The sequence below is a fragment of the Ipomoea nil genome, unplaced genomic scaffold, assembly GCF_001879475.1.
Source record: "Ipomoea nil cultivar Tokyo-kokei standard unplaced genomic scaffold, Asagao_1.1 scaffold1421, whole genome shotgun sequence".
NCBI lineage: Eukaryota > Viridiplantae > Streptophyta > Magnoliopsida > Solanales > Convolvulaceae > Ipomoea > Ipomoea nil.
Genome location: NW_017617849.1, coordinates 8,118,298 through 8,142,913, shown reverse-complemented (window position 1 = coordinate 8,142,913; position 24,616 = coordinate 8,118,298). Strand labels below are relative to the sequence as shown.

At 37.6% G+C, this 24,616-nt stretch overlaps 3 protein-coding genes and 1 non-coding gene across 6 annotated transcripts; all 4 read right to left on the bottom strand.

The window, feature by feature from the left end:
* Positions 1-603: 603 nt before the first annotated feature.
* On the bottom strand, positions 604-6,157 carry LOC109187448 (ABC transporter B family member 19-like). The gene is made up of 8 exons (XM_019337635.1): positions 5,102-6,157; positions 4,927-4,981; positions 4,634-4,809; positions 4,382-4,546; positions 3,990-4,285; positions 3,511-3,827; positions 3,210-3,433; positions 604-2,936 (listed from the first exon to the last, which is right to left on the bottom strand). The coding sequence occupies exons 1-8, from the start codon at positions 6,155-6,157 to the stop codon at positions 660-662; spliced, it is 4,566 nt and encodes a 1,521-aa protein (XP_019193180.1). The 3' UTR covers positions 604-659.
* Positions 6,158-7,216: 1,059 nt separating this feature from the next.
* On the bottom strand, positions 7,217-15,585 carry LOC109188114. Of its 2 annotated transcripts, XM_019338638.1 has the most exons (12): positions 15,439-15,585; positions 15,258-15,351; positions 14,488-14,623; positions 14,220-14,399; positions 14,038-14,137; positions 13,914-13,941; positions 12,912-12,954; positions 12,225-12,377; positions 9,373-11,311; positions 7,869-9,258; positions 7,656-7,739; positions 7,217-7,568 (listed from the first exon to the last, which is right to left on the bottom strand). In XM_019338638.1, the coding sequence occupies exons 3-12, from the start codon at positions 14,544-14,546 to the stop codon at positions 7,504-7,506; spliced, it is 4,041 nt and encodes a 1,346-aa protein (XP_019194183.1). In that variant the 5' UTR covers positions 14,547-14,623; positions 15,258-15,351; positions 15,439-15,585; the 3' UTR covers positions 7,217-7,503. The 2 variants fall into 2 exon arrangements, with proteins under 2 accessions (XP_019194183.1, XP_019194184.1); XM_019338639.1 differs by having other exon boundaries at positions 14,488-14,561; positions 15,258-15,585.
* A 2,778-nt stretch (positions 15,586-18,363) lies between these two features.
* Positions 18,364-18,436, bottom strand: TRNAA-UGC. The gene has a single exon. It is a non-coding gene; the product is annotated as a tRNA-Ala (tRNA).
* A 2,775-nt stretch (positions 18,437-21,211) lies between these two features.
* Positions 21,212-23,965, bottom strand: LOC109188115 (dnaJ homolog subfamily B member 3). 2 transcript variants are annotated; one of them, XM_019338641.1, is made up of 6 exons: positions 23,620-23,965; positions 23,216-23,309; positions 23,067-23,140; positions 22,374-22,430; positions 21,598-21,840; positions 21,212-21,502 (listed from the first exon to the last, which is right to left on the bottom strand). In XM_019338641.1, exons 1-6 carry the CDS (start codon positions 23,722-23,724, stop codon positions 21,428-21,430), a joined length of 648 nt encoding a protein of 215 aa, XP_019194186.1. In that variant the 5' UTR covers positions 23,725-23,965; the 3' UTR covers positions 21,212-21,427. The 2 variants fall into 2 exon arrangements, with proteins under 2 accessions (XP_019194186.1, XP_019194185.1); XM_019338640.1 differs by having other exon boundaries at positions 21,212-21,498.
* Between the last annotated feature and the right edge of the window lie 651 nt (positions 23,966-24,616).

Sequence of the window (24,616 nt, the reverse complement as noted above, 5' to 3'; positions counted from 1 at the left end):
ATGTTCATTTATTTGTATCAAAATAGGAACATTGTTGCCAATCCTTAGGCGGATTGTTGGATTTTGTTTCGGTTTGGTGGGTGGCCAGTCTGTTGGAGTTTGTTTTTTATAGACACTCTTTTTTGGCAGCCTAATTCAACAATTCAACTGTTCCTACCCATTTCAGGTATTGCTTAAAAACCAAAACACCATTGCTTTTGAGTACAAAGATCATCTACCACACCATTTCTGCTCAACAGAAAGTCATAATAACTCCAAGATTTGCACCATATAAGTAGTGTTGTCTCTCATCATCATTATATCAGAAGAAGCATAGTGTCTAATCTGCAGAAAAAATGTGGTTGATTGGATAGCTGGTTAAGCTGGAGAAGCAGGGCACATGCTGAAGCACCTGGATCGATTTCGACATGGGATTTTAGCATGTGCTCTCCTTCTCCACCTTAAAGGCTCATCCTTTTTGTCAGAAACCTGAGAATCCCATGCAACAATGCAGGCAAGTCTTCTTTCTGTTTTCTGCAGCTAATTAGTAATTAATAACAATTGAAGCATGTGCTCCATCTCAACTAAAAGTCTAAGCTGATAGTTAGATTGCACATTAATGGTTATATGCTCAACAATAACAAACATTACTGGCCAAGGCTAGATTTACATCCTTGTGGTTAGGAAAACGCCAAGGCTTCGGTTTCTGCCCGAATCAGACTGGCATAAACACCATCAAGCTGGGAAGCCATGAGTCTATCATGGCTTCCATATTCTGCCACTACACCTTCCTTCACAACAGCAATCATGCTGGCTTCCCGGATTGTGGAGAGGCGATGAGCCACCACGACTACTGTGGTGGCCCGATTGGAAACCTTCTTGATCGAGTCTTGTACGTGTTTCTCTGATTCCAAGTCGAGAGCACTGCTGGCTTCATCCAGTAACAGAACCATTGATTTCTTCAGTATAGCTCTTGCAATTGCGATTCGCTGTTTCTGTCCCCCGGATAACTGTACCCCATTTTCGCCAACCTCGGTTTCATAGCCTTGAGGAAGGCCAGAAATGAATTTGTGAATGTAAGCTTCCTTTGCAGCCTCTTGGGTCTCGGTCCAGGAAGCGTTAGGACACCCGAACGCTATGTTCTCTCGAATGGTTCCTGAGAATAAGACAGGCTCTTGGCTAACTAAAGCTGTTTGCTTTCTCAACCACTTGAGATTAAGCTCCCTCAAATCAACCCCTCCCAGTAGTATACTCCCTTGAATTGGATCATAAAACCTCTGAATCATCCATATCACAGTTGACTTCCCAGAACCACTTGTGCCTACTAAAGCCACCATATTTCCACCCTTGATCTTGAGGGAGAAGTTGCTTAAAACACTCACATCTGGCCTCGATGGATATGCGAATTTCACCATCTTGAACTCGACATCAACTGGCTTTACCATTTGGGCAATTCCCAGTTTTCTGCCTTTCTGTGACTCCCTGCCAATCAAAGGAGCGCGGTTTATGATTGCCAACACAGCAGGAATAGCAGTCGAGGCCATTGAAGTATCTGGCGCGAGGCCAGCTAGTTGTCCCACAGAAAACGAGCTTAGCACGAGGATCAGAAAGATCTTATACACATCTCCAAAGTTGGTGTACCCTTGTTTCACCAAGTAGGCACCGAACCAGAGAGTTAGAGTATAAGCACCATACATTGCACCTTGAGAAATCCCAAGTGCTAAGCCAAGAACCTGTGATCTCTTGACAGATTTTTCTTTTGGCTCAGATAACGCCTTCTCAAACGACTCAACTATGTGCTCCTGAGTTGAGAACGTCGCCACTGTTCTTATATTCGACACTGCACCTGCAGCAATGTTGCTAGCTCGAGCATAAGAGCTGTTATCGAGTTTAGGCCCCACGTTCATTATCAGACTGAAATAGCTAGCTCCTAGCGTGAACGGGGTGAGGGCAGCAGCCAACAAAGTTAACCTCCACTCAAGCGAAAACGAAATGCCAAGTCCCACTGCTGCTGAACTCAAGCCCATTAACAGAACTGAAAACCGGTCACCAAGGACTGATCTGAAGCTAACTGAATCGATAGAGAGCCTAGACACAAGAACACCAGTGGAATTCTCATCAAAGTCGAACCAGCCAGGTTCTTGTTTCAGTATGGATTTAAACAAGAAGTTTCTGATTCTCGACGTGAGCTTTGTACCAGCTAAACCACAGAGCCCTTGCTGGCCTATCATGGTTACTATACATCCAAAGCCAAGGCCAACCAAAATCAAGCTAAGGTACCCAACTTTTGTTTTCAATTCTGAAGTGTCCTTATCGAAATACACTTTAAGAGCTTGGCCTAGAACTAAGGGATAGATAGAGAGAATTGCACCTGCATGCATACCCATTATCATCCCCACTAACAATATGGTAAATTCTGGCCTTTGCAGGCTCCATATTTCAGAAAGCCGATAATTCTTCAACTTTGATTCCTCTTCCTTTTTGTTCCCTTCTTGAACAGATTCAAGAGATTCCTCTCTTGATGTTTCATGCACATTTTTCACTTTTGAAATATAATCCACAGATTTGTCATATGCAGAGAACTCCGAATCTTTTCTCACATCGTTTTCATTTGACAAAGGTTTTGACACTGCAACTGAAGCAAGCTTCACAAGGTCCAAATAGGCTCCAGCCTTTTCCATGAGTTGATTATGGTTACCCGATTCAACAACCGAACCATGATCCAGCACATGAATAGTGTGAGCGTTCTTAACCGTGGCTAACCTATGAGCAATGACGATGGTGGTTCTGCCCATACAAATCTTGTCGATAGCCTGCTGAAGTATGGCCTCAGATGCAGGATCTAAGGCGCTTGTTGGCTCATCTAACAGCAGGATTTTGGGGTCTTTGATCATTGCTCGAGCAAGAGCAATACGCTGCTTTTGACCTCCAGAGAGTTGAGCTCCTTTATTCCCAACCTGCAAGAAATATGACTACTTTATATGCTTCTTGTTATGGAATATATATTTGATATATAGATTAGGCAGTCTTAGGGATTTAGGTAGGTAGACATATGGAAACTTGTTTCCTATTCGTAGTCTTCTAACACCTATTTATAGGGCTTTGTATTCTCTTTTCTATATGACAGTTTGAGATAATATACGACAGCACATTCAGAAACTCTCTGTTTACTTTCGTAACATGGTATCAGAGCACAAGTAGTGAGAGATTCAGAACACAAAAATTTTCACCTGTGTATCATATCCATCTGGAAGGTTTGAGATGAAGCTGTGAGCATTTGCTGCAATGCAAGCAGCAATTGCTTCTTTCTTTTTCGCGTTTTCCTTTCCCATCATCACATTTTCTAGAATCGTCGTACCAAACAGCACAGGTTCTTGCCCAACCATACCTATCTGACTTCTTAGCCACTTGACTTGCAGTGTCCTTATATCATGGCCATCCAAACTGATAACACCTGCAAATTTTCATCTTTTTTAACCCTCAAACTTAATCAAAATGATTTCTTTTTCCAACCATACTATATAGGCTTACCCTGGGCAGGGTCATAGAACCTTTCAACTAGTGCAAATATGGTTGATTTCCCACTTCCACTAGAGCCAACTAGTGCTGAAGTTTTTGAAGCTGGAAAGACTAACTCGAGAGACTGAAGAATCTGGACCATTGGACGCGAGGGGTAGGCAAAGGAAACATATTTGAATTCGATTTTCCCTCTTATACTCGATAAGCTCAGCCCTTCTGTACTGTAGGGATCAATCTCTGGAACTCTATCTATGACTTCAAAAACTCTGCTAGCTGCTACAGTTCCCTGTGCAAACTGAGCAAAATATGACAGTGACAGTGCCAGACCCCTGGAAATTGAAAACCAACATGTTTATTACACTTAATATTATTTCAAAGTTTTTCCAAGAAAGTAAGTTTTACTACTACTTTAGACCATTATAAATTATCCATGATGATATTTGCCTATTTTTGGCTTATGCTGCAATATTTAAACAAGAAGAGTGTTTTACCTGCTTCCAACATTGACACCAAAGAAACAAGCAATGGCTGCACCTCCTGAAATCTCCTTCTTAGCCACTAGAATCGAGCCATACCAAAATGCCAGCGCCCACGTTGCATAAGTGATAAAATAAATGATTCCCAGTCCTGCACCTTTCGCGAAGCCTAACCTTGCTCCAAAATGTACTGATTTTTCAAGTGAATCGGAATACTTTGCAGCTAAATAATCCTCCGCTACAAATGAAGAAACTGTTCTAATTGAACTTATGGCTTGCTCCGCTATAGTCCCAGCCTTTCGATAAGATTCCTTTATAAAAAAAGAAATAAACAAGATTCAGAAGATGATCATGCTGCAACTAACCCAGAAATGTTGGTTTTAGATATAATGGAGACTTAACTTCACCTCTTCTTTCGCGGTTAGGCCAACATATACGGCCTTATAGACAATGCCACATAACATATTTAATGGGATCACTGCAAGCACTACCAGAGATATCTTCCATGATCTCAAAAACCCAACTGTGTAGCCACAGATGAAGGTGAATATGTGATGAACAAAATGTGCCATCTGCCAAAAACACAAGCATTAATTGCAAAGAAGGGTTCAGAATACTAACAAAACTGTCGAGGAAAAGGTCATATGGATATGTTTTACCTTTTCCCCCATTACTTCTTGGATTTGAGCAACATCACTTGAGATTCCATGCATAATATCTCCAGTGTTCATTTCTGTGTCAAAATAACCAATATCCTGTCTCAAGACTGCTCTTAGATACTTGATCCTTATCCTGTAAACTGATCTTTCCCCCACAATTCTCCAACAAGTAATCTCTGGCATGAGATAAATTATAGTTAGTGTCACTGAAAATTTTGAATTTTCTTCCAAATCAAAGTTGAAAATTTCAAGAAAAGAGTATAAATGAAGGAGAAGAAATGTCATGTTGTTACCCAAGTATGCTCCAACCACAACCACTGCTGCCAGTCCAGTCATAAACAGACATGCCTGTGCAGTATATTAAACATCAGAAATTTCTTGAACACAAAAAATTATCAATTAATTATGACTATTTTATACTAGATTGGCCAGAGAGCAAGACATCTTAGGAGTGACTTTGCTTTTTACCTTTCCTATGTCCTTCATCATTTGTTCTTTTTCTGTATCCTGGGCAATCTTATTGACAAAATCTCCAAAAAGATAAGAATACCATGGAAGAGATCCTCCATTTATTAGAGCTCCCAGACAACCTAGCATAATAAGAATCAAATCCGACCTGGTTGAGTACTTGAATAGGCTAAGCAGCCCAACTGGCTTTGGTGGATCTGCCTCTTCTTCATCAGCTTCTTCGTCGGACGATAAGCCTCCATCAACTTCAGTGTACATATCTTCCAGCCCATAGTGATGAATATTTGATTGCCTAGAATGATGATTGAAATGGCCATGATCAACACATTTCACCTCATAATCATCATCTCCACCCTTGATTCCATGCTTCCAATCATCAAAATTTCTGTGATGATGATTGTTACTTGGAATATGATCATTGGAAATTCCTGTATGGTGATGAAATGGATTGATTTCTCTGTGATAATGATCTATACTGAGTTCATCTTTGCCTTTGTCAGCTAAAGATCCAGTAGGCCATTCCTTAATAGTGTCAAGCCTCAAAACTTGTTGTGGCTTAGTATTATGTTGGCCTGCAGAAAAAGAATTCCCATTCTCACCATTACCAAAACTCTGAAGCTCAAGCCTACCGGAAGAAACAGGACCATAGCCTGAGAGAGAGTGTTCATAGTAGGGGTTTAAAAAGCTCTGGAAAACACGGGAAGTGGGAGAAAGATGAACATCATTAGCTGATTTTCTGGCGCCTTCAGTTGGGGTGGCGACTCGAGAGGCTATCCAGGGGCTCAATGCTGTGCCAAGACTGCGACTTTCGTCCCACCCTTTGCTCTGGCACTGCCAAGAAATCTCTCCTTGCCATGACCTGTCATCGTCGGCGGCGAAAGGGCTGGCCGGAGTGGGGTGGCGGGGGCTGGAAAAGTGGTGAGGGCTGGAGACGGAGAATGAGGGGGAGTGGGGTTGGGAATTCGCCGGCGTCGTATGGCGCCGTCGCCGGCGAGGAGAATGCGGCCTGCTGTAGGAGGGAGAAGAGTAGTCTATGCCGAATGGAGAATTCGCCATGGTTACCGTGCTGAGGAGGGAAGAGAAGAATATGAAAATGGAAGTTAAGCTCTGCTCTAATTGCAACTATTTTAGTCATATATTTATCGTTAATCAGCCGTACTTACACAACCTTAATAACGTTATTCTGTAGAATAATATGACATCTCAATCATGACCCAGTACCAAATCAGTTACGAAATCAATTACAAGACACATCATTTACAAACATTTTTTAATATGACACATCATTTACAAAAACATTTACAAGAGTTGAACTTTCAGGCTCATGAAATATTAAAATATTGAATGTACAATTAACAATAGTTTCAACATTTTTAGTGAGAATCCTTTAGAAATGTTTTGTGGACAATTATTTGAATTATTCTAAACAGCTCCTAAGCGTGACATTTGGTAAGCCAGCCTTCATTGTTGGGCAATTGTAAGACCTATTGATTGGAGCTATATTTTTCGGATGACTTAACATTGTGAGCCGGCGAGAGAGTGGAAATATACAACTTTTAATCAAGCCCTTGCTGCCAACAATTGGGTTTAAGATGTTCAAGTCTTCTAATAGAGACATGAGAGAAGTTTCCAATCAACCATCTTGTTTTGATTGGGACAAAAGTGTGTTGGAAAGAAGTGGTCAATGGGGAACTTTTATTAGGATTAAGCCAAGCAGAAGAGAGTGAAGAGAGATTTCAGCTTTGGGTGCAAATTTGGACAATTGGACCTCATGAGTTGAGAGATTTGGCATACAAACCTGACCCAAGAGGTCATACTCGGTATCAACAAAGTGATAAATATAGCTCGCACGGACTTAGCTCAATGGTTCAGTAGGCAGTATTTGAGAGAAAAGACCAAAGTTTAAACATCAACGGCAACAGTATGAGAATTATATCCAAAGTGGACAAATCTTTGACGACATTTGACCCTATCTGCTGAGCCATTGAATCACCGTTCGAGCCGGGGTGTAGGGCCCTTGTAAAACCAACATGATGTTGACATATCCTTCATCCAAGGATTCAATTTTGGATAGCCTAATACATACATACATACATACATACATACATGACAGGATTGACAGCATAAGAAATATGCCTTTTACTACCAAAATTGAATTAATATTCCACCAATCACAAGTGTTTTTACAACACTATACAGCACAATGTTCCAAATCAACTACTAGAAATATAACAAAAGAACAAACATGACTTCACAAAATCAAAGCGATATACAACAGGTATAGATAATATATAGACGATAGTATACTCCCTACCTCTCAACCAATTGCTATCATATCTATTACCTTTATGTGCTATTATTAAGGCAATCCCAAGAATCTGCCCGGGTTTGGAGAAAGAAATTCATCTAATCTTGGAGTCACTTCCCTTGCTACGAAAGGTTGACAATGAAAAAAATGATCTCGGAGCTGTAAAACCAATATAAATGTTAGCATGTCAATATTTAATCGATACAGAATTCCATTAAAATAAGCAGGAATATCATAAAACGACACCTTTTAGTGAGCTCCCGGATAAATGATCCTCTGTCAGCTTGAAGTTAGCTGGAGGTGCTGGAATAGAACTCTGCAAGGATTGAACTGCGAGAAGAAAATATATAAACAAATTAAAACCAATAATAAGAAATAAAAGATATTCTACTTGACCTGAAGAACTCATTTTCACAATTTAGCCTAAGAAAAAAATTATATGTAAAACACATTCATTACCTTGTCCACTGAAGAACTCATTTTCACTGAAATTATCATCAGAAGGATGCCCTAGAGGAAAGCCCATTCTTGACTTCCTCAAATCTTCTGATGACTGATTGGAAGGATCGCGTCCATCTTCTGTATCATCATCACCTTCAGAAGTAGTTGCAGAAATCCTGTCAACGAAGCTTTCCATCCCACGATTTTTCCTTCCAAACTTTAGTAATCTCCGAAACCCTCGGGTAACATCCTTGCGGGACTGATTTTGGGAAGAATTGACAACCAGCATGGGTTTCTGAGCAGCTCCCCATTTCTTCCTCATTCTAGCAGCATCAACTTCTGTTTGGCTTAATGAATGAGAGTTCCAGGAAGTAGGGCTTCCCATTGAGGAGTCCACAGAGGCATCAACATCAGGCATCTCATGAGGATAAGAAAACGGGTGATGAGAGCGAGAGTTCCAGGACACAGGACTTTCTGCTGGTGAATTTTCCATATGTTCAGCAGACTCTAGTTCAGATGGAACAATAGCAGGCAATTCAGCTGCCAAAGAAGGGTCAATATGAGCAAATGATCTCACAAGATCACCATTTTCTGACCCAAAATCTGTTGATTCCTCCGATTCATGACTCAGTCTAGAATCCCCAATTTCTACGTTAGAGTTATGCTCAGTGATCATGTTCTCAAACTCTTCATCTTCGACTGCATTCATTGGGTCCTCCGATTCAAAGATTGCATCTTCATATTCTTCATCACTGTTCATGGTCTCAGGTGCCCTAGAAACTTTCTGCTTTGAAACATCAACTCTAGAACTAAAATCTGTACTCTTATTCCTCTTGTGGAAAGGTTTTGAGTCCACCTTCTTGGTATGTTTATTCTGGATCTCTTCATGAACTTTTAGTGGTGTCAAAACATCATCAGAATTCAAAACAGTTGTCTCTCTGAACTCCCCCACATTCACAGTGCTTTTTCTCAAAGACTGTGGTCGTCGAGATTTATCTTCCTTTATGGATATCTCCTCTCTAGTGCTTTTGCTATGAGAATTGCTTCTAGATTGTAAACGTGTTGTTTTACCAGCTGCAGATGAAGGCTTTGCATTCTCTTTTCTCATATCTGAGAAGTTTGGGACAGACTGTGTGAGAGGATTTTCAGAGTGAAATCTTCTCCTGCCTAGACTGCTATTAGAAGCTTTTACAGCCGACCTTGGAACAGGTACTGCAGAGGTGCGAGGAGTGGACGAAGATGAGCTTTTAGAAGGTAAAAGCTTCTTAACTTGAGCAGTCCTAGAAACATCATCTTCAAAAGATGCATCCCGTGTCACATTGAAGTTACTTCCTTCCACATACTGCTTCCATTCAGGAAATTCTGTTGTTATACCTTCCTTGTCACTTCGCTCAAAATCTAAATGTTGCTGTCAAAGGGAACTATTTTATGGTTGGTTAAACATAGTAAGTAACACAAAATAAACCAATTAAATACACCAATAATAACAATAATAAATAAAAGTGCAAAATCAGGATGGTACCTTCTCTCTCTTCATTAATGACCTGCTATTGTATAACCTGAGTCTCTCTGTGCGTCTGCGAGTACTGGAAATTGAATCATCTTTATCTGCAGATCCTGAAAATTTAGCTTTCATCTCGGTTCTACTCTTTTCAAGCCTGTCCTGCATAGCCTTCAGCCTGGCTTCCTTCTCAGCTCCCCTGGAATTCCATTCTTCCCTTAATTTTGCATCCCTTATTTGCATATACCTCTTGTAGAATTTTCCTCGAGAACTTTCTGATAAACTAAACTCAGAGAAATTCTCATTTAGAGCATCAATATGACCATGATTGTCAGCAATTCTCATCATGGGAGTAGTCTCGGATTTGATCATGTCACTCGAACTTCCAGCAGGTTCAGGGAACAAACTTGCTTGCGGCTGGTTTTGTATCTCTACAGGCCTATTTCTCCGAGAAGGATTCAACTGATCTCCAGGAACGCGTTGTTTATGCTCAGCGAAGAGTTTCTCAAGTTCATTTGCTTTCATCTTCAACTCATCATTGAGTTCCTGGTTCCCTTTTGACTGGCGAGACCTCTGAGCCAGCTCTGCTGGGGGTGTTGAAAATGAACCAAAGCCCTCCTGAGCCTCCCTTACCCTTTTGACAGAGAAAACCGTTTCCTTATTCTCAGAAACAGAAGTAGCCTGTTTCATGAGATCTTGTGGCCTTTTAATCACTTCCGCACCTACTGCTTGATTCTTAAACCTCATTAAACTACCATCCACTTTCTCAGATGAGGCAGCCACCTCGTTCTTCTTGATTCCCTGAATTGAAGAATCACCTTCAATTCCTTTCTTGTGAGGAGCCCAAGTATCTTTACCTCTTGCTACAGAACCACTTTCTGACCACCCATAATTCCCGCTAGTCCTTTGAGTAGCCTTAGACCCAAACTGATCACCTAAATTATCAGATGACCCGAACTGCTCTTGCAAAGAGTTGTCATCCTTCAGTGAAGCAGTCTGCGTCTGATGAACTGTCCTCGCTTTAGTCCCAATAGGTTCATCACTGCTCTGAGTAGTCTTGAACTTTGCCCAGGTAGCCAAAGAAGCTTTATTGGTTTTATCCCAAGACCCTTCTGATTCTGTTTTTTCTTTCAAACTGTTATCCTCTGACTGGGTTGCAATTAAATTAGGCCAAGTCTGACCCTTCAAACCATCAGTTTCAACGGAGCTGGGCAACTTTGAATTAGTGGATTTAGAATTGTTAGAAAGGGTAAACGGATCTGACCCAACTGCCTCTTCCTTAACTCGAGGTGGGACACTCACGAACTCCGGCTTACTTGAACTTGATGCTGTATCAGTGAAACCTGATCGTGAAACCTGGCTTGATGGAGTGCATAGAGGAGTGTCACCATCCCTCTTTTCGAAACTCAAATCAATGCTCATGTCGCTTGCACCACTCCATCTCCTTAACACCGCCGGGGCCGCCGCGGAGACATCGGACGACAGTCTCCGGATCTCAGGTTTTGCGGCGGCTGCCTTGGCCCCACTCCCCACATTCTCCTTCTGCTTGCTCTCGAACATGTTGATGCGGTCCTGAACGCTGAGCCGCCTCATGGGCTGACTCGCCGGAGTTGGCTCGGACTGTGCACTATTCTCCTCCGGGTCGACGCTGGACTCTCTGCTTCGTCGCAGAGAGAGAGCGTCGGATGAAGATGAAGATCTAGGCTGCTGCGGCTGCTGAGAAGTTGAAGTGTTGGATTGGTCCGGTTGGCGAGGACGTTGTTGTTGAGTGGAGTTGGAATCTCGGCGGCTGGGGTGGGACCCGGCGGTTAGTTGGTTTGGTGGCGTAATCGGTTCGTCGTCGATGGACATGTCTGAACCGTATGAGGTTCGTACCACCAGGTCGTCCGCTCCCGCTTGCCATTGCCTCATTATCTCCGGCCGTCTCTCGCACGACGCTATAAACTTTGTGCAAGCTTCGCTGAGAAAATATTACGCATCAAAAAATAAAATAAAAAATTTATCACGTAATGTAATCACTCCTCCTTGAAAAGAAATGATATTACTGCAGTTACATTTCTTTTTAAAAAATAATAATAATTGTTTTGTCTTTTTATACGTTTATTTCCGATAGGGGCACTTTTGTCTCTTCTTAGCATTTTAAAAGTGTCCTAAAACTAGAAAGTGAGCCAGACAAACAAGGTACATGGAAAGCCCAGTTTATTTGTCGGTTGCTTTGAAGTTTGAACTCCTGGCCCTCACCATCTGTGTTATGACGCAAATGCCCTTGCTAATTTTACATAAGCCAATATTCTGCCGTGAGTAAAAAAAAGTTAATGCCATATGGTCCTACGAGTATACGATTTTGCCACATTTAGTCCTAAATTTTCAAATTGACCACACCTGATCCTTTAATTTTTAAATTATTACCATCAGTGGTCCAAGTTAATCACACATGATCCTTTAACTATCAAAATTTAACCAGTCGTTGGTAACACTTTGAAAATCAAAAGACAACAAGTGGTCAATTTGAAAGTTTAAGACTAAACGTGACAAAAACAATTACTCGGAAGAGCTCATATGGTATTAACTCATATAAAAAAATAAAAATGTCCCACTATGCCAGTTGATGGCTGACTGGGGTGACTGCCTCACTGTAACAAGACCTTTTTATTGCATCGTCACCACCCACGGCCATAGAAAATAAATATTGGATACATGCCATTAATAAGGGAACTGAGACAGACAAATAACGGCTGGCAAGTGCTTCAGTTCTTCATTTACTTTCCAGTTAGAGCGCTTGGAAGATACAATTTCATCACAAATTCACAAACACACCACAAGTTTGTGCATGGATGGGGAAAGTGGGGGAGGGAAGAGTTATGAGTTCTTACTTTAATCGGCCTGCACCAAACTGATCTGCAAACATTTTAAGCTCTGAAACTGTGTCTAGGTTGAAACCGGCAGAGGCTGCACGAGAGCAAGCTGTTACTAAGTCTTGTTGAACTGCAGTAAGCCGAACATCGATGGCTCGCAGTAGCTCCTTCCTGTGTAAATACATATTAGTAAATGCCATGTACAAATGACAGAATCATTCTTTTGGACATGAAGGTGAGAATGTGCATTTGGCTTTTTTTAACATCAGAAAGGATGTGTGCACTAATTTAAATTCTTATTCAACTAAGGCACTAGCTCATAAGGTTACTGCATTGATAGGTTGAAAGGTTGTCATCCAGTCAGTAAGTTAAATATTTATGCATTGTGTAGAAAATTAGCTAAGATTATTAACCTTTGTAAACTTTCTTCCAAAAATCTGCATGTTATACCCTTCTTCAAAGTGTTTAGGCATTGTGGGAAAAAATAGCTAATAATATTAATCTTTGTAAATTTTCTTCCAAAAATAGGAATGTTTTACTCCTCTTCAAAATTGTCATTTTAGCATGTCCTTGTAGTACTCTTCAGTATTATTTCTTTTGCTTTTGTTTTGTTTTATTTTTCTTATATTACTTGTCAAAATAAATGAATAAAAGCACAAGAAACACACACACACACACATATAGATAGAGAGAGGAGTCATATACTTTGTTGCATCAGCTGCGGCAGTGACTCCAGACCCACTCTCACCTGGAACAATTTTAGAACCAGAAATACTGTCAGTTAACTTGCAACAAAAAGTAAGAGCCGGTTGCACCTAAATGTTCTTTTTTAAATGTACACTCATCTTACAGATCATTGCCTTCAAAGATTACTTTTAGACACTCATGGTCAGATTAAAGATAAGCCAAAAGGTGAAATTGTGAACTAACCTTCCAATTTAAGTCGAGTTGCAAATACTACATTACTACCCAAAAATGCCAGTCACACTGAACATTTGTATCCTCTAAATTTGATATGTGTCCAATAATTTTAAATATACATTTGAAAATAGACCTAAACCATCCAATATCCACCAGCAATTGTATTTGATGCGCATCTCAAAACGAAGCAAGGTCATTTGTTGTCACTTGAGGGTTCTAATGATCAAAATACTCTCCTAGGAGTTTATTTACTGTGTCATAATAATCCTCAGTTAGGTTATGCTCATCACTTAGTTCTTACATTACTGAAACTTCTCCTCTCTCGATAAGTGTTAGTATGTTATGTAGCATTACAAAGCTGATGTGGCGTAAAGGTATTACTTTGATACATAAAGAGCATTTTTATTTCTGTGGCATTCCAATCAATTCTAGAGGTTCATCTCTCCTTTTTACTCCCAAAGGGGTGTGCATTTGATCGATTAAATCAAAATAACCAAAATACCATACAAAACATGTTCAAGATCAATTATTTCTTAATTTATAACAAAACTAAGTAATTTGAAATATGATTACCTTTTTTGAATAAACATATGAATATGAGTGGAAATAAAATGATGGTAATGGTAGTGATATAGGTATACTAACAAACCGTGTTTCCAATATATAAAATGTTAAAGAACTACACCTTTTCTAGATTTTCAATTCATTATATTCAGACTCTAACCATAATCAGTGAGAGGAGGCAACAAAATAAATTGTATATGCAGATATCTAGGAGAAACATACCCGAACCAGAAAGATCATCACTCATTCCCTGATTACAAAAGGAAAATAAACAGTCAAACTCAATGCAAGCTATTAATACAACTTGAATATATGTTTACACTTTATAGGTGATAGATTATGCTACCTGTGAATATATTTTCCTAGCCGATTCAAGTTGAGACATTTCAACATCGAAGTTATTGACAAGCTCCAAAACCTCTGGTGTACTAACAAACCGTACAAACCTGGAAAAACAAATGCCAATTACAAGAATCTTCATCTCATACCTCTTTCCTAGGCACTTCACAAGAGTCGCAGTGTCCTTACCTTTCAAGTGTCCCCTTCCTGAACCACAAGTGAGCATCTTTACATCCTCCAGCATCAAGCTTAATAGACTGTGCTCCTGAGGCAACTTGTTCTGCAACTTTTAGATGTGTCACAAATGGCTTCAATAATCCTGAAGCCAGTTTCTCAGTCTTTCCATCTGTACTAACAAACAATTCACATCTGCAAATAACCAACAAGTATAGCTTTCATGTGAATTCCCACATGGATGCATCTAAAAGATATACTAAAAATGAGGGAAAGTCCTTACCGTGTGCGCTTCGGTGATAGTTGGAATAATGCATAATCAAGAGGAGTGCCAGGTTCCATTTCCCTCTCCCTTGGCTACCAAGGCAAACACAGTAATTCCTTATTTCCTTAATAGCTTCTTTACACAATCCTCTAACCTATGAATTTTAGAAATCATTAATCTTAAACCAGAACTGCTTTTGGAATCTATGCACTTGACAAATTAATTGAATAAAGCATGAAAAAAAAAATATTAATTAGCTGTATAGCTAAAAGTGAAAGTAACTTCAAACTTAATAAGCATACTGAAAAAGGTTAACATTGGCCCTATAATGGCCGTGAAAGGGGAACAAGTCCTGCAGACCGGTATGGCAGATCCCAATAACTATTCAACAGTTCAAAACAGAATGCACATAGACTAAAGAATTCCAGAGGACTCAAATTCAACTCCGCACAGCTCAGAATCGAAATTCATTCAGATCTGATCATCAAAAGCCAGCATTCAAACACCACATCGAACACACAACAGTGCTATATAAACAAACACTCAAGCATGCAATGCCAAAGAGCAGAGATAAACTAGATTTGCTAAAACAATGAGCTTAAGCGGAGCTCAAACTGCAGCCGAACACAATCAATTGATCAAACATGCAATTCACAGGAAAACTCAACACCAATGCCAAGCAATGAATTAAGTTTCAGCAACTCAAAACCCTAGCAAGCCCAGACAGCAACAAAAACAACAATTACATTGTCATCAAAGCAAAAACGATCGCGGAAATCCAAACTGACCTTGTGAATATCAATGCAGAGATCTCCACTCCCTCGGCTGGATCGTCAGATTCCCGGTCATATCCGAACCCGCATTTCGAGTTTCTTCGGCTACCTACAAGTCATTAGATTAACAGAAAACATCTCAATTTTTTTAAAGAGGAGAGCGTTTGGGTTTTTTTCAGTTTTAAGTAAACCCTACACTCATGCCTGTCCTCAATGGTTTTTGCTTTACTCCTTTCTCAAATGCTTTTCTCTCTCTCTCTCTCTCTCTACATATACAGAAGTAGATAGAGGGTGTGGATACAGAAAGAGGTAGAGAGAGGAAGTGTAGAATGCTTCTGTTGAGTTTAACACAAATAATTTTGATAATTTACGTTTTCAAAAAAAAAAAAAACAAATAATTTTGATAATCTGCAACCTTAACTACAGTGAAAAGACAAAAGAGATGTACCTTTTACTTTGAGTAATAATAGTACACTGTTGAGTGCTTCTGTTGAGTTTAACACAAACTCCGCTCTTATATAGCACAACAAATCACATTCAAAAGATAAATTGCAACAACTTTAATTAAAAAGGTGTTCACAATAATAAAAAATTAACATAATAAATCTAATGAACGTTATATAATTTGATTTGATTTATTTAATGTTTTACTCTCAACTAACGTAATATAATCTGATTGGTTGAGAACTTAACAAATTTCTTAAATTATAATTTTTAAATTAGTATTTTGGCTCCATTTCTTTTTGTGCTTTTACCTTAGTTTATGGAAAAAGGTGTTGACAATAATAAGAAATTAATGTAATAAATATAATGAACGTTATATAATTTGATTTATTTAAATTTTAACTCTCAATTAACGTCTAATTGGTTGAAAATATACCAAATTTCTTAAATTATAAATTTTTAAATTTAGTACTTTGGCTTCATTTCTTTTTGTGCTTTACCTTAATTTATGGAAAAAGGTGTTGACAATAATGAGAAATTAATGTAATAAAAAACAATGAACGTTATATAATATGATTTATTTAAATTTTTACTCTCGATTAACATACTATAACCTAATTTGTTGATAACTTAACAAATTTCCTAAATCATAAATTTTCAAATTTATAGAACTAATGATGTCTTTAGCCCGAATCTATTGGGAATTGATTATCGCAATTAACAATAATTTATATATTTTTTACTTATATTGTTTTTCTTTCTCATAATTTTTTACTCCTTTTATTCTCCAATTTAAAAATAATTAAGTCAAAGCAAAAAATAGTAATAATTTTGATCAGTACACGACTATATGATGACTAAAAATGCACAACATTATAGTCATGCAAGTAATCTCTTAACAAAAGGGTGTTTATTATTTGTATATCTTATATTTATAGTCTAATTGACTTTTTTTTATAATGTTGATAACATAAATTAAATTGGGGTAATAGTTTAGAGATGCACCGTATTGTGAGATATATAATATGGAGTATGATTTTTTATATCACACTGTGAGTACAAGAATCCTATGAATTTGGTGAATTTTGGGTGATTAAACATTTCATATCAATCTATAGTGCTAACGTTAGTACAAGTAGCTAGTTGTGTAGAGTATGAGATGTCAAAGTTATACAAGAGATGTTATACTTATATATACTTCAATCAACTTGTGCATTACACTTGGTGGGTGCAAATAGTTAGTCAAGTAACATTTATGACTAGTTAGACAACACAATATGCTAGATTAATAGCGTGACAAGAGTATGTACGTATGCTACTAAGTGTTAGTAATTAAGCATAATAGTTAGCTTTTCAAACAATCATATCCTTGGTTGGTTGGTTGTTTACTTAATAATATCGTTTTTAAATTTTACTATTCGAATTATTGGATAAACAGTTTGCTCTATAACTCGCATTATGTGTGAATGGCAAGTATATTTATGTTTTATACATAGATAATCGAAATATTACATAATGTTATAATGCAATTATCACATTTCCAACAAGAGCAACAATAGATTCTACTCTTAAAATTACATATTGTTGCAACACTATTTCATATATTTTTCCCTTAATTGTTTTGTTTTTTATTAAGTGATTTTCACCTAAGCATATATATATATATATATATATATATATATATATATATATATATATATATATATATATATATATATATATATATATATATATATATATATATATAGCCAATACCCCCAACAAATTAAGAAATAAATGAATATATAGCCAATACCCCCAACAAATTAAGAAATAAATGAATACAAAGACTTTAATTTAGTAATATATATATATATATATATATATATATATATATATATATATATATATATATATAGCCAATACCCCCAACAAATTAAGAAATAAATGAATACAAAGACTTTAATTTAGTAATATATATATATATATATATATATATATATATATATATATATATGGAATTATAAATATAATAAAAAAAATGTGTTACATTTCCAAAATAGAATAATTCATATTTCATACATTAAAAGTCAAAGTATAGATAGTGGGTTGATTTGAAAGTTTCATAGAAACACCTAAGAAATTTGATTATTTTCTACGTATTCACATTCAAATAAACTTGTTGTGCAAATAACATATTGTTTTAATATGTCCGGATGAGATAATTGAGTAAATAAAATCATATTTCTACATTAAAATATTAAGAATAAAATTTTTATCAATATTATATCGATCTAACAAATCACATGTGATTTATTTATTATGTGTACTTTGTAATCAGATTCATTCATTGTACACCTTCCGTCGGTAATACGGAGTAATTATAAGGTTTTGTTTATCGCTTAAAAAATGTATTTAGTAGTCGGCAGCGGGAAACACATGTACGGCGTTGATTTATAGTGTGAAGACGCATGAAGGGCGTCAAGCTGTGTGGTGGCAGAAAACGCAGAAGAGTTGTTGGTAGTTGGAGGAGCGAAACTGGAAACCGGATATTCCAACTTGCTTTCTTTATTTAATGAAGCAAAATATGTTGGGCTATACGTACATACGATGATGTGTTTTCTACTGTGACCCTCGTTGAATTTTTGCAGTTCGTATCACGTACGCAATGCAACAAAATAGGCTGGCGCCCAAAATATGGAGATGCGGGGGATCGAACCCCGTGCCTCTCGCATGCAAAGCGAGCGCTCTACCATTTGAGCTACATCCCCAGTTGTTTGATTGTTTGGTTAAATTTTAAAGATTGTGTTCTATTATCACTGTGGACAGTTGGGCCCTTTTTGGTTTATGGTATATTTGGGCTATATTGAGATTCACAAATATTCAATATGCAATCCCTGACATCTCCCCCTCACAACAAAGACTGACACCTCTTTTTCGTGCGTGTGGGCCAGAAAGTCATAATGGGCTTGTGGAGTTGAACGCCTTTACCAAAAGGGCGGTTCTTGAATAGTTATGTGATTATGTCATGTACCCGGTCCACCTTGCAATGTGGATTCGAGTCAAAATACACAATTTATATACTGAATATTCACAAATTAAATTATAAACATTCAGTATGTAAATTAATTGTGAACATTTAATATATTTAGTATATAAATTGTGTATTTTTATATCAGGGTCCACATAATAATTTGCCAAATTGTATGATGGACCAGGATCCATAATATAACAATTGTCAAGTTTCGGTGAAGGTTTTGTAAGAGATAAGATATGTTTTTTAACAATTGATAGATTCTTTAACAGCATGCTTGGTTCGCGAAGTAGGTATGAAATGGAGTAGTATTCTTAAAAATATGTCTATTCCTTTGTTTTGGTAATGATTTTTATTCTCAAGAACAATGTTATTGGAAATGAGTTATTCTCCTTGCAAGGGGCATGACTATTACTAGACTCCCCTTGTATTAATATATTTCTAAGTTAGAAAAAGCATGACATATATACTCCTAAAATTATCATTTTTTAAATATATTTTATCTTTAATTTATAAAACGATTGCAATTACTATTCAAAAGTGCACTTTAAGTGAAATTCGCATTGTGACATTATCGACATAGGACATTGTAATCACCACTTACCATGTTAATTGTCTAATCGGCTGAGCTCGATTGGCCCTTCATATATCTTATCCACTTTATTTTCCAGTGTTACCTAGATGACTACAAAATGTGACACACTTGGTTTTATATCTCAACATGGTGGGAGACTACAAGATGAATGAGAAAGTGGAGGGAAAAAAAAACTTGATCTTCTTTACTTTATATGTCAAGTTGTAGTGCTGTAGTGCATACTAATTAAGAAGAGGAATGACTATTATTAACTATTTTTAGACAATCCATCATCACATAAAATTGTCCACTTTCATCACCATTCTCATCTTCCATATTTACAACCCATACAATTATAAGTATATTGAATGGCTATCATTAGTTATTGCTAAAAAAAAAAAAAGGTATTCTCTAATTATTATTCCATCTGTCTCATTTTATTTGTCCTACTTACTATTTATTGGGTCAAACTAACTATTTGTTCTTTGTTTATTTTCTTTAGTATTTTTACTTATTTTTAAATTTGATTTTTTTTGTGGTTAATAGTACTTTTAGTGTAATTTTTAAATATATAAATTTGGTATACAAATATTAAATTTAATATAATAAAAAATTAGATTAAAAATAATTTCAGTCAAGCTCGTTAACCGAATCAAGACACATAAAATGAAACAGATGTAATATATATTTATATGTGAGTGATTTACATATGTAGTTATATGTAGTTTGAAAAGTATATTTGATTTAAAAAAAAAAAAAAAAAAAAAAAAAAAAAAAGTTGCACAAGTAGCAGCCTATAATGGGCCCCACCTTTAGTAGCGATGAAGCTTGGGCAACTTGCATGGGGATTGGTTTTCAACTTGGGGAAGTAATGAAAACCAAAAGCTGAGAATGATTTGGACGGGCCGTTTGGCGGGCCCGTACAAGGATATATTTGTCCTACGTCAGCCATTCCAAAGGTGGATGATATGATTGGTTCGTCTTGGGGTTTGGGTTTGGTCCGGTCGGGCCTTGATTTGTACTATCAAAGTGCAGTGATGTCCCACGCCGGGTCAGAACCCACGTGTTGTGGGGCCCACCCCAAGGCCCGCACCACTCATGCCGTCCGGCGTCTACCGCTCTTGACATGATAGAAATTCGGTGCAAGTTGTTTGACTCCTTCCCTAATTTGTCTCAATTTTATTATTACTTTTTAATCCTCAAGTTTTCATGTTATATATATGTGGCTTAATATTTAGCAAAATTATATATTTACACTTTAGAGTTTTAATCAAATCTAAGACAGAATTGGTCACGAGTACTTAAAAATACGTGAGACAAATTTAGAAAAACCATTTGAGTTGGGTAATTTTGATTAAGTCTCTTAATCATCATCAAACTTAAGCATATGCATAAACATACCAATTTAGGAAAAGAACAACAGAAGAGATGCGTAGTGATCAAATCCCAATCAACACAAAAAGTAGTAGAGGGTGACAATTCATTGAATGTTCATTTGTGGACAACATCAACAAAAAACTTTAGATATTTAGTACCAAAACATTTCAACCACTAATTCTCAAATTTCTCGTATCACACAAAATTGAGGACTTTGATGGGGTCATAATCAGAGTTCAAACTTGTGACCTCTTATTTAAGAAAGTCACAGTTATACCACTTAATCGCAAGTTCTTTGACTAAAGTCTCCTAATTGGTTAATTGATAAAAACATTCAACAATCAAAACATGCCATATTAACTCCAATAGCTATTTTAATTATTTACATCATTCACAGTAAGAACTTTGTTGTTGCTGGTGAATTATTTCACTTTTGGCTGTTTCTTTTACATCAGGACTGACACCATAGACACATGAAAGTACACATTGCAGAAAGGTCCCACCATCAAAATACTGGCCATAAAAACAAATAAAATATCAGACCCATCCCACAATATCAACTAAGGCAACAGAGAAATCAGATTCCAATGAAATGAATTCATAGTTCAGACAAATTCACATGTTACAACCCAAAAAAAAAACAAACAAACATAACATGGCACCATGAAGGATTCCCCATAGATATTACAACCTAAGAAAAGGGCTTTTCTTGCATTCAGCTAAAAATCCAAGTTAGCTTATAAGTCTAGGACAATAGAACTTTTGGTATTCCTCGTATTACTTCTTGTGGTTCCTCCTTGTGTTCTTTCGCCAGCTCCTTTCCCCTTCTTGGCGTGTTGCTGTGCCGCCTGCCTTCACATTTTACGGATTACCAAATCAAGATCAGTTAATAGCGCGAAAAAGAACAACCTTAATGTGAAGTATTGGGTAGAGGAAATGAGGCCTACCCCCATGCAAAATCTGTCGAATTCGCTGCACTCTGACTTGAATCTGCTGGGATTGCTCATTTCATCGGAGCTTCTCTTGGTTGAGATGTTGAAATAGGTCTCGCTGCAGGATGCGGAGGACGAGGAAGAGCACGTTGAAGGTGTGGTAGTTCGAGAAGAAGAAGAGGAAAACGGGTCTATGTCGCTTTGGAACATCTCCTCGAACAGCTCCTGTAGTTCCTCGAAGCTCTCCCCCTGGTTTTCCTGCCAATTAATGGAACTACATTTGAACATAATTCGGCTACTTAGCCACACGTTTTGAATCACGAAACAGATCTCCATACAAAAAGCTAAAATCCAACACCACACGCCTAACAATTCACCGTGGTTAGATAACAACAATTAACTATAGATGGCAATGCCAAGGACCTTGTGGTCTAGTGGCACCAAGTTGCTCTCTAATATGGGAGGTTGTGGGTTTGATCCTCAATGGAGTCAGTATTGACTCTTTGTGCTTCAGTAGGTACTGCATTGTAGCCCCGAATTCGCTATGGTAGACCACAATTTCATTGGCACTCAAAGCGGGCATGCAAGGCCTACTTCTATTGCAAAGTTTTCAAAGTTCAATTACTTATAAGTTATAAACAGTTTTCACATATGTCAACTATTCATAGAAACCCCACTACAACATCCTTTCCATGATACCCCGGGTTGCTATTTGCTTCCCACGCCCAAAACCACCAAAAAGTATAACCCGCGTTACCATAAATACGTATTAGGAGGGCTTTGGAACTTACGTTGGTCTTATTGTCGCTCATCATAGCAGCCATTTCGTTAAGAAAATCACCCATTCCCTGCACAACCCATACTATGCTATATTAGTAACAATCCATATTATTCCTATCGTCTTATGCAAACCAATCAAACCCAAAAATAACTGTTCAGGAAATGCAAATCAGCAGATCTGCAAACGAAAGGAAACTGCATAAAATTACTATACAGAACAACAAAACTAAATTTGACTAGGATGTCCTGTTGCAGTGCATTATAAAGAACATTTTCATCATGATCAGACTACACTATTGGATGCATAACATGCTATGCTTTCGGAAGGATACTTTTAGTCCCGACAACGAACCATTTCACTAACTTACTAGTTTTGCAGAACATCATAACAGATCTTTTGCAGTTAGGTACCAATATAATCGCTTACTCTCTGTTGGATCTCAGCGTTGCACTATGCTTACTTTCCAGTGGGTCACTACTCATGTGACTGTTAGTTCTTTGTCTATCTGGTTGCCATACTCTACTTAAAACCAATTGGTGATAAGTACGTCTCGAATCGAGCATGGTATCCCCGATACAGGATACTACCTAGATTGGCCCGTTCGAGACTTGGCTGGATTAGTCCCGAAAAAGAAAAGTACTCTTGAACTAACATAAACAAAGAATTGAAACATGGTTAAAAATAAAAGCATAGTAGTGGTTACATTTTCATCGTCATCATCATCACAATCGTAGACTCCTACATCGTACAGGAACCTTTTATTTGTGTCCGCAAGCACTGCAAAATGAGCACATCATATCATCTTGACTAAACTATAGAAAAAAGATTAGCATTATTGGTGGGTATAATTACCAGAATAAGCCTGCTGAATGGCCTGGAATTTCTTCTTGGCCTCCTCTACACTCTTTGGGTTTCCCAGAGCTGAACAACGATCCGGGTGCCATTTCTACTTGCAAAAACACAAATGCATTTAGATTCCCACCAAAGAATTCAATGAAAAACACCAACTTTTCCAGTACAGCAAAATCTGATTTGCAGGATGAATATATTCAGCTATGAAATTCCTAAAATTTGAACTCAGAAATCAGAAAATTGAGACCCAAAAGAAAGAACAGTTCTTTCACGTTTAAAGATTTCAACTTTTCTGTCCCAATGGACAAACACTCAACAGAAAAGATTTCAACTTTCCCTAAAGATTGAATGCATAGAAAGAGGAAAATTGATTATCGTAAAGAAACAGAGAAGAAAATGCTGACCAGCGCAAGCTTCTTGTAAGCAGTTCTCAGCTCAGAAGCAGTGCATTCCTTCTTCAACCCCAGAACCGCGTAAAGATCATCCTTTTTATCTTCTTCAGCCGCCATTCCCAGAGCTTCTCAATATTAACCCAAACAACAAAAAACCGATCAATATAATCAATCCCACATAAAAGGGTTGTTTTTCCCTTGTTTTGTCGACAAATTATGGTTCACAGAGGCCTCAAAGATAACCATAAACCACCGTTCCTGTGCAATAAGACACGGAACCTCAGCATTGCAGTCTGGGTAGGGATCAAACAGTTCTGCACTCTACCATGGCCAAGGCTCAAGAAGTCTCCAGATGGGGACTTTAATTTTTATATATAAGCTGCAATTTGATTCTTTTTTTAAAATAAAAATAAAAATTCTTTATTGTTTCATGTTTTTTGTTTATTTACATGACCACGTTGGATAAGGTGGGTCAACGATGGACGGCTCGGATTGAGAGGTGGAGGGAGATATTTTTGGATGTTGTCTCCAGAAAGTTCTATATTAACTGTTTTTGGGGTGTTTTGATGGAGAAAGGCGAGGTTGAGGCTGAGAATAACTTTGTTAAAAGGGAGATGATAAGTGCCTTTGTGGTTTTTAAACACTATAAAATGTTGCAGACTTTTACTATTGGGGGGGGGGGGGGGGGGGGGGTGGTGGTACTTTTGTTCTTGTTTGAAACACTAGAGTAGTGGTCTAGAGAGGCCAATGGTTTGGGACCAGGTTGTACTAAACTTTAATGTTTGGGCTACAATATGGTTGCACCAACTTATGAGTATGCTTTATGCAATTGTATATTAGAGTATTTTACAATTATGCCCCTGGATTTTAAGGCAGGGTAGTCAATTAACCTTTGTAGTTAGAGTTGTCTAAACGGGTCCAATTCGCTGAATTGGAGAATTTCAAACTTGATCCGTATAACCCGTATGTGGTATGAGTTATATGGTGGGTTACACGGGCCAATCCGTGT